The sequence below is a fragment of the Rhinatrema bivittatum genome, chromosome 1 (genome assembly GCF_901001135.1).
Source record: "Rhinatrema bivittatum chromosome 1, aRhiBiv1.1, whole genome shotgun sequence".
NCBI lineage: Eukaryota > Metazoa > Chordata > Amphibia > Gymnophiona > Rhinatrematidae > Rhinatrema > Rhinatrema bivittatum.
This window is the reverse complement of record NC_042615.1, coordinates 738,796,975-738,810,191: the sequence shown is the minus strand read 5'-3', so window position 1 is coordinate 738,810,191 and position 13,217 is coordinate 738,796,975. Positions and strand designations below refer to the sequence as shown.

General features: G+C 43.5%; 1 protein-coding gene across 4 annotated transcripts in view; it reads left to right on the top strand.

Moving 5' to 3' along the window:
• Positions 1–13,217, top strand: part of NNT (nicotinamide nucleotide transhydrogenase) — a 404,867-nt gene that overhangs the window by 75,544 nt on the left and 316,106 nt on the right. For all 4 annotated transcript variants that reach the window (XM_029577710.1, XM_029577726.1, XM_029577728.1 and 1 more), the window contains exon 6: positions 12,006–12,094. In XM_029577710.1, the coding sequence (XP_029433570.1) occupies positions 12,006–12,094 (89 nt within the window). The remainder of the gene's footprint in view (positions 1–12,005; positions 12,095–13,217) is intronic.

Here is a 13,217-nt window from a genome sequence, read left to right as displayed (position 1 = left end):
TCATGGATGGCCATGACATTTGTTACCAGTGTCTCTGTTCTAATCACAACTCACCTTACTGCCTGGTGTCTCTGTGGATTCAGAGATCCAGAGCATGGAAGATGGAGGAATTGCATAATTCTCAAAAAGAGTGAAGCCTCTTCAGGCTGCTTGGGTGCCAAGTTGAGCAGGAGCTCCTCGAGCAGACTTCCTCTCCTCTTTGGAGCAAGCCATGAGCCATTCCAGCCTAAGAAAAAGAGCAGCTCCTTGGAGCCAGCAGTGCCAGTGTCAATGAAATAGCACTGAGGAAATGAAGATAGCTCCACTGGTGGTTAGAGCCAGACATTTTATGAGAGGGAGCCCCCATTCCACTTGCTTCCTCATCAGGTTCCTCTAGTGACAGATGAATCCACCACAGAATGGTGAGCACAAACTTGGGCCTCTTCCAAACTCGGGGAACTTTGTCATCAGTGGAACAACTGTTTCAAATCTATTTGTTGGAGCTTCAAGCAATAAGACATACTTTGAGAGCTTTCTCGCATCTCCTTGAAGGAAAAAAAGATACTAATCCAAACCAACAACCAAGTAGACATGTTTTATCATGGGTTCATAAGCTCACTATCAAGAGGCTGTACAGATAAGAGAATGGATATGTGATCATCAAGCTGTTCTATATGTGACCTACCTCCAGGAATCTCCAACACAGTGGAGGATTTCACTAACAGGGTGTTTTGACCTCATTAATGATCCCTACATCAGTCAATAACTGACACGCTGCTTGACATTTGGGAGCACCCATTAATCAAAATCTTTGTGTTGGAGGAAAACAGAAAAGTGGGAAGACTTTGCTTCATTCTTTCAAGCATATTTAGATCCAATCTGGATGCTTTTCTGCTCACCTGGAATACTGTTCTCATTATGCTTTTCCAATATTCTACTAATAGACAGGACAGTACAAAAAGTGTTCAGAGACTGGGTCCACCTGATACTTATTGAACCACAATGGCCCAGACTAGTTTGGTTCTTGTATCTTCTACAGCTGTCCATCAGACCCTCAATTTCTATGGGGGCTGATCTGTCCCTATTGATTCAAGAGGAGGGCCATCTTTGTCATCTGAACCCTCCTGTCTCTCAGTTTGACAGCATAGATGTTGAGCGCTCACTGATCGCATCCTTATCTTTGCCTAAGAAAGTTGAAGACATATTGGTATCTGCTAGAAAGCCCTTAACAAGAAGAACTTACAGCTTTAAATTGAAACTGGTTTTGTCCTTGTATCAAAGGAGCTCCCTGGATCTGTTCACTTGCGAGCCATGAGAGCTACTTCAGTACTTCTCTTTCCTCTTCCAGTCTCTGTACCTCATCAGTAAAGATGCATATCAGTTCCATAGTGGCCTACCAGATTCAAGTGCAGGGTAAACAGTTATCCATTCATCCTTTAATATCAAAGTTTATGAAAGGTCTATGGTATGCCAAGCCATCTGTTCCAGAAGATCTTAATGTGGTTCTGAACAGCTTATGAAACCACCCTTTGAGACATTGGAGTTGGCTTCTTTAAAGTTTCTTACATGAAAGTTATTATTTGTTGTGATCATGTCATCCAGAAAAGTCATTGAGCATCAGGCACCCCAAGTTTCTCCACCCACCCCAAGTTTTTGCCTAAAGTGGTGTCTGCTTTTCATATAAATTAGGTCATCGTGTTACACATGTTCTTTCGAAGGCCACATGCGCATGAAAGTTAAAAGGCCTTTTGTTCATTGGACAGTATGAGAGCCTGGACTTATTGCAGAAAGAGAACTCAGCCACATTGTCAGGCTTCACAACTATTTTTCTCTTATAATCTTAACTGCCTGGGCATAGCAGTTGCCAAGTAACCATTATTCAATTGGTTAGCAGACTTGCACATTGTTATGCATTCGCTGGCCTCCAAATCACAGACTCCATTAAGGCTCATCAGATGAGAGCTATGGCTAGTTTTGTGGTTCATCTGTGAGCCATGTCTGTCAAGGACATCTGCAAAACTGTAACTTGGTTGTCAGTGCACACCTTCATGTCCCATTATTATGTATATCAGGGGTGGGCTAGCTATGGCCCGTGGGCCAAACCTGGCCTGACAGATTTTTTTCCGTCCCTCCTCCTCCTCAATTTGCCTCATTAGATCCAGCCTGCTGGCGTCTTTGATGTCATCATTAACAGTGGCCTGACATCTCAGGCCTTTGTCGAATACCTCAACCTGGATGTTGGTGGCCGTAGATGAGGTCCACCTCGGAGGGAGCAGCGGGGCAGGAAAAGGAGGAGCATTGAACAGCCATAAAGAAGCCTGTGTGACCTCCGGTGGACCCCATCCCATTGGTGGCGAAGAAGAGAAGAGGCCCATCTCTTCAGTTTGCCTGGTGGTGCAGACGCTGTGCATCTGCATCACTGGGTGAACCAAATCCGTTTTGTAATCTGTGCAGGACTTGCGATATTAAAAGCTCGAGAGGACAGCACTTTATCTGTGCTGATCTTGTGATACATGAGATCGGCATACAGGAAGTGCTACACTCGTGAATTTTCAATACTGCATGGCCTGCAGAGAAGAGGATCAGCAGAGCAGGCTTGGACCTGGATCATCTCCTCCCCAGCATGCTGCAGCGGTGGCAGCAGTGGCGGAGGAGCAAGAGAGGCTCTGAAGTTGCCGTGTGTGTGTGAGAATGAATGGGAATCTGCCTTGGGGGGTGGGGGTGGGTGTGTGTGAATGGGTGCCTGCCTGGTGGGGGGGGGTGTGAATGAATGGGTGCCTGCCTGGTGGGGGTGTGTGTGTGTGTGTGTGTGTGTGAGGGAGCCAGTGAGAGGGAGTACATGTGACTGTATGAGGGAGGCAGTGAGAGTGAGTGCGTGTACAAAACCCCCCCTCCCCTTCCTCTCAGCCCACTAAATTCATGTCAATCTCGGGGCATCTGTAAATCAAAAGATCCCAAGTATGGAGAGCGATACACTTTTGAAAATCCTTACTAGTTTGTTATTGGGTATTTGATGTGTCTGTTTTGAAATATTTTATGGGTATTTGGTACGTTTTTATATGAGTTTTTAACTTTTTTGTGGTGTTCTATTTACTTGTTGAATTATTCATTTTATTGGTATGTTGCTGTTTTGTTCCTCTGACTTTGGTCTATAATTGGCAATGTAACTGCCCCTCCCCACCCCCCCACCCCCACTCACAGAGTTCTAAGGGGGTCTCCGGCCCTTGATTCTGATAAGCATCAGTAATGTGGCCCCTAAAAAAAAATTTGCTCAACCCTGGTATAGACAATCTATCAAGAAGGGAATAAATTTGGAGAAAGTTTTGCGTACCCTCCACAATGGGGGTCTAGGTTGCATCTCTCAACTTGGGACTTCCCATGTGTCATGGCTTAATTCAGCCCTGCTTGTTGATGGAGAAAGCAAATTTGCGTACCATAAACTGTGTCTCTGTAGATAACAGGATGAATTGGCCTTGCTTAATACCAACACATCTCTTTAGAGAGTCGACTACCCAGCTAAAGTTCTCTCTGAGGGGCTCATGAAGCAATACCTTCACAGGAACTCCCAAAAAGCTTATAAGCTAAGAGAAAAGTCTGTTTGGCGTCCAAACCCTCCCCCCCCCCCCCCCCCCCCCCGAACCTAATAGCGCCCGCAACATGCAAATGCATGTTGATGGCCCTATTAGGTATTCCCGCACAATTCAGTAAGCAAAATGTGCAGCCAAGCCGCATATTTTGCTTTCAGAAACTAGCGCCTATCCAAAGGTAGGCGCTAGTTTCTGCCGGCACCGGGAAAGTGCACAGAAAAGCAGTAAAAACTGCTTTTCTGTGCACCCTCCGACTTCATATCATGGTGATATAAAGTCGGAGTTCCCAAAAGTTAAAAAAAAAGTAAAAAATTTAAAAAAAAAAATTAAAAATGGGCCCGCGGCTGTCCGGTCGAAAACCGGACCCTCAATTTTGCTGGCGTCTTGTTTCCGAGCCCATGGCTGTCAGCGGGCTCGAGAACAGACGCCGGCAAAATTGAGTGTCTGCTGTCAAACCTGCTGACAGCCGCCGCTTCCATCAAAAAAGAAGTGCTAGGGACGCGCTAGTGTCCCTAGCGCCTCTTTTTACCGCCGGGCCTAATTTAAATTAAGATACTGTATCACGCGCACAGGAGAGTGGCTTGTGTGCGCGCCGGGAGAGCGGCTCTCCTGCGTTTTTACTATATCGGCCTGCTAGTAAATGACGGCAGATAGACCAAAATGCATTCGGTCTTCCCAGCAAGATATTTAGGGTTGTAATTGCTGTTCCATGCAGTTTGCCTTGATGCTTTCTGTTTAGGGTTGTGTTTTTGTGTCTTTGTATGTTTGTGTGTTTGAAATGGTAGCCATTGCTCCTGCTGACCAAATCCCCACTACCTGCATTCCTGCCACACCCAAACTCTGAGTCCATATTCCCACCCATGCCTTACCTTCTGGCCTGATCCTGTTCAACCTGAATGGCAGAAGAGCTGATCTGGTGGCCTAATACCTGTGTAACTTTCTCCTTTTGGCTGCTAGTGCCCCTTCTCGCACAATTCACAGATTAGCTCTTTATTTTATTTGTTTAATAAATTTACCAATACATAAATACCAATAAACTAACCAATACAAACTATAAAAGTGATTTACAATAAACAATGCAGTGCTGTGGTACCGCACTCTTTCTAGTTGGGTTGGATTTGACTGGGTTGATCCACTGGTGGTGGGTGGCGGAGGAATGCAGGGACCTGAAGATTTTTTTTTAATATTTAATTTTACTTTTATGTAAGTTACTGACTCTATATAAGATCAAGCAGTGGCAGTAGCAGAAAGGAAAAGAACAGCAGCTGCCTTGGAGTGGCATGGGTTAACTGGTGATGTAAGGCTGGTAAGAGTGAGAGAGCTGCAGTGGCAGAAGAAGTAGCAGGAGTTGGCTCCTGTTCCTGTTGTGCAGAAAAATGGAGGGCTTGTTTTTCCAGTGCTATCTTTTCAGTAGCTTTCATGAGTGCTAAATTCAGTCGACAACCTCATTACATTTTAGGGGGGAAAAACCCCCCTATACTATATTTACCGTATTTTTCGCTCCATAAGACGCACCTGACCATAAGATGCATCTAGGATTCAGAGTGGGAAAATTAAAAAAAATAAATAAATTGGTGTGCTAAACCGGCTCTGTTCCAGGGCGTCTGGGCGTCTTATGGAGCAAATTAGGGGAGGGCATAAAATGGTTTGGGTTTTTTTTTTGTCCCCATCCCAGCCCTTTAAATTTAATTAACTACAACCCCCCCACCCTCCTGACCCTCCCAAGACTTGCCAAAAGTCCCTGGGGGTCCAGTGCGGGTCTGGGAGCGATCTGCACTCGGGCCTTCGGCTGCCAGTATTCAAAATGGCCTTTATGACACAGGGGCTACTGGTGCCATTGGTCTTACAATGACACAGGGGCTACTGGTGCCATTGGTCGGCCCCTTTACATGTTAGGAGCACAAGATGGCGCCGGCCGTCCAATGCTCCTACCATGTGACAGGGGCCGACCAATGGCACCGGTAATATTCGCTCCATAAGATGCACAGACATTTTCCCCCCACTTTTGGGGGAAAAAAGTGCGTCTTATGGAGTGAAAAATACGGTACAATAATAATTGGGTGGAAATAAGAAAAAACGATTTTGAAGCAAAACATTTTTTATGTAAGTCCCTATTCTTACAGACTGCCTCAGGCAGACTTAGCATCAATATTAAACACATTTAGCAGGTAGACCAAGCACAATCATCTTAACAAGGTGCCGGAATCCTTTTCTGCCTTTTATTATAGAATTATTTATTTGTTGGTTTTTTCTATACCGGTGTTTGATTTTACATATCACGTCGGTTTACAATCAACATGAGTGATGCAGGAAATCAAGCGTTTCCTTTTGTCAGATACAATAAAACATCTGTAACAGGTTCATGGATGAACATCTGTGAAAGGTTAACGGATACAAAGAGAAAGGAACGTTCAACAGTCGTTAATAGCGCAGAAATGATATATCTTACAATAAACCTCTATGATTGATGAAAAGGTTACCAGATAACAAGGTTAAATGACATGTATGTCATGGCAGTATAGTGCAGAAATGATATCTTACACTAAACATCTATGATTGATGAAATCATAGATATCAAGTGTAAATAACATGTTTGTCATGGCAGTATACAGGGAGCTGATGAGTTGGTATGGACAGGTGTTTCTCTTGTTGATTACAAAGTGGCATATAGAGTGGATAAAATATCTGTACAAATTCTAATGGGAAGTTATTATTACAGGTGGTAATGGACAGATTTTCAATGGCTGTGGGGGTTAGGGTTTGGTGTAGGATTGGGTCACGTTATTGCAGCGAAGGTTCTATGAAATAGCCAGGTTTTGAGTTTTTTCTTGAAAGATTGAGTTGACTGCTCTGTTCTGAGTTCAATAGGGAAGTTTGTTCCATAAGGTGGGTTCGGCAAGTGAAAGTGTTTGTTCTTTTGTTGATAATTTGTGTGTTGCTCTTGGCGACGGTGTTTGTAGGTATCCAGTGTTTGATGAACGGAGGTTCCTTGGTGGGGTGTGGAGGTGAAGGGGTGGGGTTAGCCAGTTGGATTTGCTGTTTTGGAGGGTTTTATGTATGATGGTTAGAGCCTTGTATTGGACTCTTTGCTGAATGGGTAGCCAGTGTAGATATTTGAGTATGGCTGTGATGTGCTCCGATCTTCTGGTGTTAGTGAGACCTGGCAGCGGCGTTATGAAGAAGTTGGATAGGTTTAAGGGAGGATGCTGGGAGACCTAGTAGTAGGGTGTTGCAGTAGTCTAGTTTAGAGACCAGAAGGGCCTGTAGGACTGTTCGGAAGTCTTGTGGGTAGAGAAGTTGGGGTGTTTATGTGTTTCTTGAAGTTTATTTGGCTATCTATGACTATGCCTAGGTGTTTTTTTTTTTACTGAGGAGAGTATTTGGTTTTTTGCTTGGTGTGTGGTGGGGACTGTGCAGGGAGGTAGCATGGATCTGTTGGATATGTAAAGGATTTCTGTTTTGAACAATGCATTTAAATGTCTGAAAGGAAGCAGAAGAAAGGAAACCAAAGTCTAAAATTAAACATTATTTGCAATTCATATGAGTATGGAATCTTTAAACATTGAATATGAGGTCCAGACTGCCTTTCTTTATTGTAGATTTACATTTAAATTGTATGTTAAGCAACCTTCCCCGTCATCTCCACAAGGGGGATAATGTTTTATGGATTTACAGTTGTTTGGTTGTATTATCTATACTTAAGTAGTTTAGCTATTTTTTGAGTAATAAACTAAAAAAAAAAATTCCATTCCCTTTGAAAAACTATGTTCACTATTTAAATGGGCATATTTTGTGCCACAGAACTGCCATTAAATTTTTTTTTAATTGTTTCAAAAAATAGAATTGCAGCCCTCATGTAACAGAATCTGCCCATGGGCTTCTGCAGAGAACTGTGGCCATAGTTATTTCTCTGTGAGATGTCTAAGAATGCTAGAGCTCCCTTTCCAGACTCTGTCTGAGTCTGAATTACAGAGCTTCCAAGATGCCTTGTGGTGTGTAACAAGAGAGCGAGGGAGTGTTTGTTTTAATGGCAGGAATAGACCACCTGGACCCCATTATCTCACTGCCTTCTGAGAAACCTGATGCTGTACCAAAGTCAGTCCTTATTCAGAGCAACAAAAGAGGATCCAGAGGGAGAGACCTTATGGATGGATGTTAATTGGAGCCCAGGTAGAACTCTGGAAGTACAGACATGCTCAGAATTTGCACGAACAATTGATTCATCCTTCTGAGACTCTATGTAACATTGTTTTTAGTATTCTGTATTGTGAAGAAGCCACATAGACCTGCAGTCTCTGGAATGTTTGGATTCAATGTTTTTTTTTTACTCCAATATCCTTTGTATGGGCCTCACTGATGTTCATGAAAGCCTTTTAATAACACAGGAGGTGCTTTCAGTGATGAATGCTTTTATCAGTCTCTAGATCATCTTACATGTTATGTGAGTGTCTGCAAATGTGTTTTCCAGTTGGTAGCGCTTAATTACATTTTCCCATTTAAATACAAGATAACTGACATTTGCCAAATAATTGGGATCCTTCAATTCAGTACTGCTTATGGGCACTAAGTGCTGAGATGTGTGCAATCAGGTTGTCCTAGTAGTATAAAACCCAGGTTTCTCTTTCAGGCATGTGAAGTGATACATAACTGACCGAATATCTGAGTGAATATTGTATGTACCTGTTGTGGATATAGATGTTCACATCCGTATGTTCACTCATATACAGGCTTCATCTCAGGTCTCCAATATAGTAACTTACTTCATTGGTATCACTGCAGATATTTTTTTTTATCCTGGTCATAAAATGAAAGCTGACCAAGCTTTGTTTGATATTTTAGTGACAATAAATTCAGCTTTCAAACAGCTGGATGTGCTTGTGCCATGTGCAGAACTCTATATGTACAGTATTTATTCTGAAAAGATGCTGAGAAAGAGGTCTGCTTGCATGTGTAGAAAATGCCATGAGTTGTTTTGCTCTTCTTTTTATTGAATGTGGATACCCAGTCATATTTATTATGCAGGATCCCATCCCAGCACTTGAAAAAGGAATTTAGTTTCACTTGCTAGGTTTTGGTCAGTGCTGAAGTTGATAAAATGACAGCGCCAGCTTGGTGTGAAGTGCTGTGCGTAGCTGTACTGGAGTTTTCTGTTCTAGCTTTTTGCTGCCTGGGCCGATGGAGCTCAAGTGCAGCACAGAGGTGGCGGATTTGAGCTTCAACATCATGTGACAGGGTTTCTTATTTATTTATTTTAAAACTTTTATATACCGGTGTTAGTGGGAACATCACATTGGTTTACATATGAACAGCAGGTAAGAAAATTACATTTTAACAGGGCATGGGAACTGGGAGGGGGAGAACAACAGCGAAGCATAGAAGGATAGGGCAAACCAGTAACATTAAACGAACATTAAAGGCATTAGTAACATTAAATACATCAGTGACCTAAGGTGATGATAATGGGGTTTAGCAAACTGAGAGGAGTCCAAGAGTTTGCGCATCCAGGGAAATTTAGAAACATGGACTATTCTGGGTAGGCTTGTTTGAATAGCCAGGTTTTTAATTTCTTTTTGAACTTGATAGGACAAGGTTCAAGGTGCAGGGTGAGGGGCATGGTGTTCGAGTGATGGGCCGGCAATAGAAATGGCACGGTCACGGGTGAAGGAAAGGCAGGCTGTCTTTAGTAGGGGTACACATAGTGTGCCACTGTTGGCAGTTCTGGTAGGGCGGGTGGAGTGGTGGAGGTTGAAAGGCATATCTAGCCAGTTAGAGTTGTGCGAGTGAATGGATTTGTGTACAATGGTGAGGGCTTTATACTGAATACGGGAGAGGATGGGAAGCCAGTGAAGATTTTTGAGAATCGGGGTAATATGCTCATATTTGCGTGTGTTTGAGATGATTCTTGCTGTTGCATTTTGCAACATTTGTAGGGGTTTAATTGTGGCGTGGGGGAGGCCCAGGAAGAGAGCGTTACAGTAGTCCAGTTTGTTAGCGATGGTGGCCTGGATCACTGTACGAAGATCTTGGGGGTAAAGGAGGGGTTTAAGTTTGTTTTTTTTTTTGTTTTTTTTTAGGACGTTGAGTTTGTAAAAGTCTTCTTTAAGTATGGCGTTAATGTATTTCTTCATACTTAATTGATGATCCAGGAGGACTCCAAGATCCCTTACGAATGTTTGGGTTGTGGCGATGTTAATATTGGGATCATTGGCAAATGGAGGGGGGAGGGTGGCGTGTGGGGAGATAAGTAGGATCTCAGTCTTGGTGGCATTGAGTGCTAGATGGAGGTTGGAAAGGAGAGAGTTGATGGCATCAAGGCTATTTTCCCAGTGCTTGAGGGCATCAGAGATGGAACTTTGAGTAAGGATGACAATCTACACATCGTTGGCATAAAGGTAGAATTTAAGGTTGAGTTTGGAGAGGAGATGGCAGAGGGGTACAAGATAGATGTTAAATAGGGTGGAGGATAGTGATGATCCCTGAGGGACCCCATGCGGCGGGGGGTGTGGAGTGGATATAGTTTCACCGATTTTTACAGAGAAATTCCTGTTCGAGAGGTAGGACCTAAACCAGGCGAGGGCAAGGCCTGAGATGCCGATGATTTCTAGTCGCGTAATGAGTAGATTGTGGCTGATGGTGTCGAAGGCCGTGGAGATGTCAAGGAGGGCAAGGAGGTAGGTGTGGCCTTGGCTCAAGCCCCTGAGGAGGTGGTCCGTTAGGGTGAGGAGGAGCGATTCGGTATTGAGGTGTTTCCGGAAACCAAACTGGGAGGGATGGAGGATTGCGTGATTTTCGATGTAATCCATGAGTTGCGCATTGACAACTCTTTCCAATAGCTTGGCAATAAAAGGGAGGTTGGAGATTGGATGGAAATTAGAGGGATCATTAGGGTCTAGAGAGGGCTTCTTTAAGAGCTGGCAGATCCTAATAGGGAAGTCTATTCCATGTTGCTTAATACCAGAAATAAGAGGTGGAGACACTCCAGTCTATCTGGCTAATAAACAATTATAGACCTGTCCTCCAAGAATCTGGTCAAAACTTTTTTTTTTTTTTTTAAACTTGGCTATACTACTAGCCTTGACCAAATGACCTTATGAAATAGGTTTTCCTTTATTAGTTCAGGTCAGTTTTGCCTACATGGATGTACCTTAATAAGTCCTTTGGGCTAGAGCACATTAGTAGAGTGGAGTAAAATGTAGAGGGACAAACATGGATGTGGAGTGGTTTAGGGGATCAGGTTATGTGTAATCCATGTGAAGTATTCGTAGCTCACAATCTGGCAGATACAGTACAGTGTTCTCCGACGGAGCGCACTGTTAACCCTCGATTGGACGTGCGTTTTCGACATGCTAGCGTTACCCCTTATTCAGTAAGGAGCCGAAAACGTGCATCAATCCCCTGAACTAATAGCGCCCGCAACATGCAAATGCATGTTGATGGCCCTATTAGGTATTCCCGCGCGATTCAGAAAGGAAAATGTGCAGCCAAGCCGCACATTTTACTTTCAGAAATTAGCGCCTACCTTTGGGTAGGCGCTAATTTCTTCGGGCTCTGGGAAAGTGCACAGAAAAGCAGTATCATGGGTTTATTAAGTCGGATGTCCCGAAAATTACCAAAAGTAAAAAAAAAAAAATAAATAAAATAAATTTTGAAGTCTGCTCATGGGTCGAAAACCGGATGCTCAATTTTGCCAGCGTCCAGTTTCCGAACCCGTGGCTGTCAGCGGGCTCGAGAACAGACGCCGGCAAAATTGAGCGTCAGCTGTCAAACCAGCTGACAGCCACCGCTCTGGGCCAAAAGGAGGCGCTAGGGACGCGCTAATGTCCCTAGCGCCTCCTTTTACTTGTTTTTACCTCCGGGCCTAATTTGCATACTGAATCGCGCGTGCCGGGAGAGCGGGTGTTTGCACACTCTCCCGCGGACTTTACTGTATCGGCCCGAATGGAATAAAAAAAAATCATTTGTAAAGCAAATCTTGGATCATATTGTCTGCCTGGCCTGGTTCTGGCCCTGCTTTCATAATGTAGGTCAGGAGATTCCTGAGCCAAGCAGTTTTATTGGTCAACAGGTTCTTTAGCCATCTGTGTGCATTACATAGATATTTTTGAATGTGTGGGATTTTGTTTGGTCCAGATATTGATGTGTTCCTTAAGGGCAATAACCCATTTGTAAAGGGTGGTAGTTCTCACTAATCAGATGCCATGTTGAGTGCAGCTGCCAAAAGGCCCTATTTACAAAGCATGTTTCCCGTAAACAGAGAATGGGAGAAAAGTCTTAGTAAATCGGGCCCTAAGTGACTTGTTACACTGAGTGAATTTGAATGACAATTTTTATTGTAACCTTGTCCTAGCACTGTACACATCACTTTAATCCCAATAAAAATTAGTTTTATTTTATTACATTTACAACGTTTGTTCTGTATTTCTTTGCTTGGCAATATAGGTTCTTATCATTGGTGGGGGAGTTGCTGGGTTGGCTTCAGCTGGAACAGCGAAGTCCATGGGAGCAGTGGTTCGTGGATTTGATACAAGGTAGGTATTTTATTTGATTCACTGTGGGAAACAGAGTGATGTTTCCCAGGCTAAAATCATAAAGCCACATGAACTCCAGCCTTTTCAAAACAATTTTAACTTTTATTTATACACAGCACTTTAAAAGAATGCACACTGCCTTGCCTTAGCAGTATTCACTTACATCCACAGGGTTGTAGATTGGCTTCTCTCTGGACAGTGTACACACACTCCCTCTGGTTTGGTCAGGATAGATTTACAGCAGCTGCCTCTCCTGGAGATGTAGGGGCCTCCTGAACCTAGCTGGTCAGGCCCTCAGGCTTCTCCCCTGCTCAGCAGGGTCCCGCCCACAGAGCTGTCGCCCTCTGTAGGATTTAAGGTGGACCAGGCCCCATGCCTGGTCCCGCATAGGTTTAACAGGAGAAAACAGGGTCAGTCTGTCACATTCATTGTATTTTCGGTTTTTGTTTGTTGCATATGATGTTGCTGTTAGTGGTTGGGGTGCGAGTGATGGGTTGGTTAGGGATTCAGAACTTGTTCCTGAGCATAAGAAATTGCCATACTGGGTCAGACCACGAGTCCATCAAGTTTAGCATCCTGTTTCCAACAGTGGCCAAACCAGGCTTACAAGTACCTGGTAAGTACCCAAACACTAAATAGATCCCATGCTATTGATGCCAGTAATAGTAGAGGCTATTCCCTAAGTCAACTTGATTAATAGCAGTTAATGGCCTTCTCCTCCAAGAACTTACCAAACCTTTTTTAAACCCAGCTACACTCACTGCACTAACCACATCCTCTGGCAATAAATTCCAGAGCTTAATTGTGCACTGAGTGAAAAAGAATTTTCTCTGATTACTTTAAAATGTGCTACTTGCTAACTTCATGGTGTGCCCCCTAGTCCTTATATTATCCAAAAGAGTAAATAACCAATTCACATCTACCCATTCTAGACCTCTCATGATTTTAGACCTCTGTCTAGATCTTTTTCCTGGGTGATATTTCCTAATATGGAACCTGAGATGACGTCCTGTTATGTTCGTAAAATATTTGCTAGTAGGGAAGGTAATTTTCAAACAGTCAGCTTAACAAAGTTAGCAAAAACACATATAAGTTACACCAATTTTCAATTACGCACACAAGT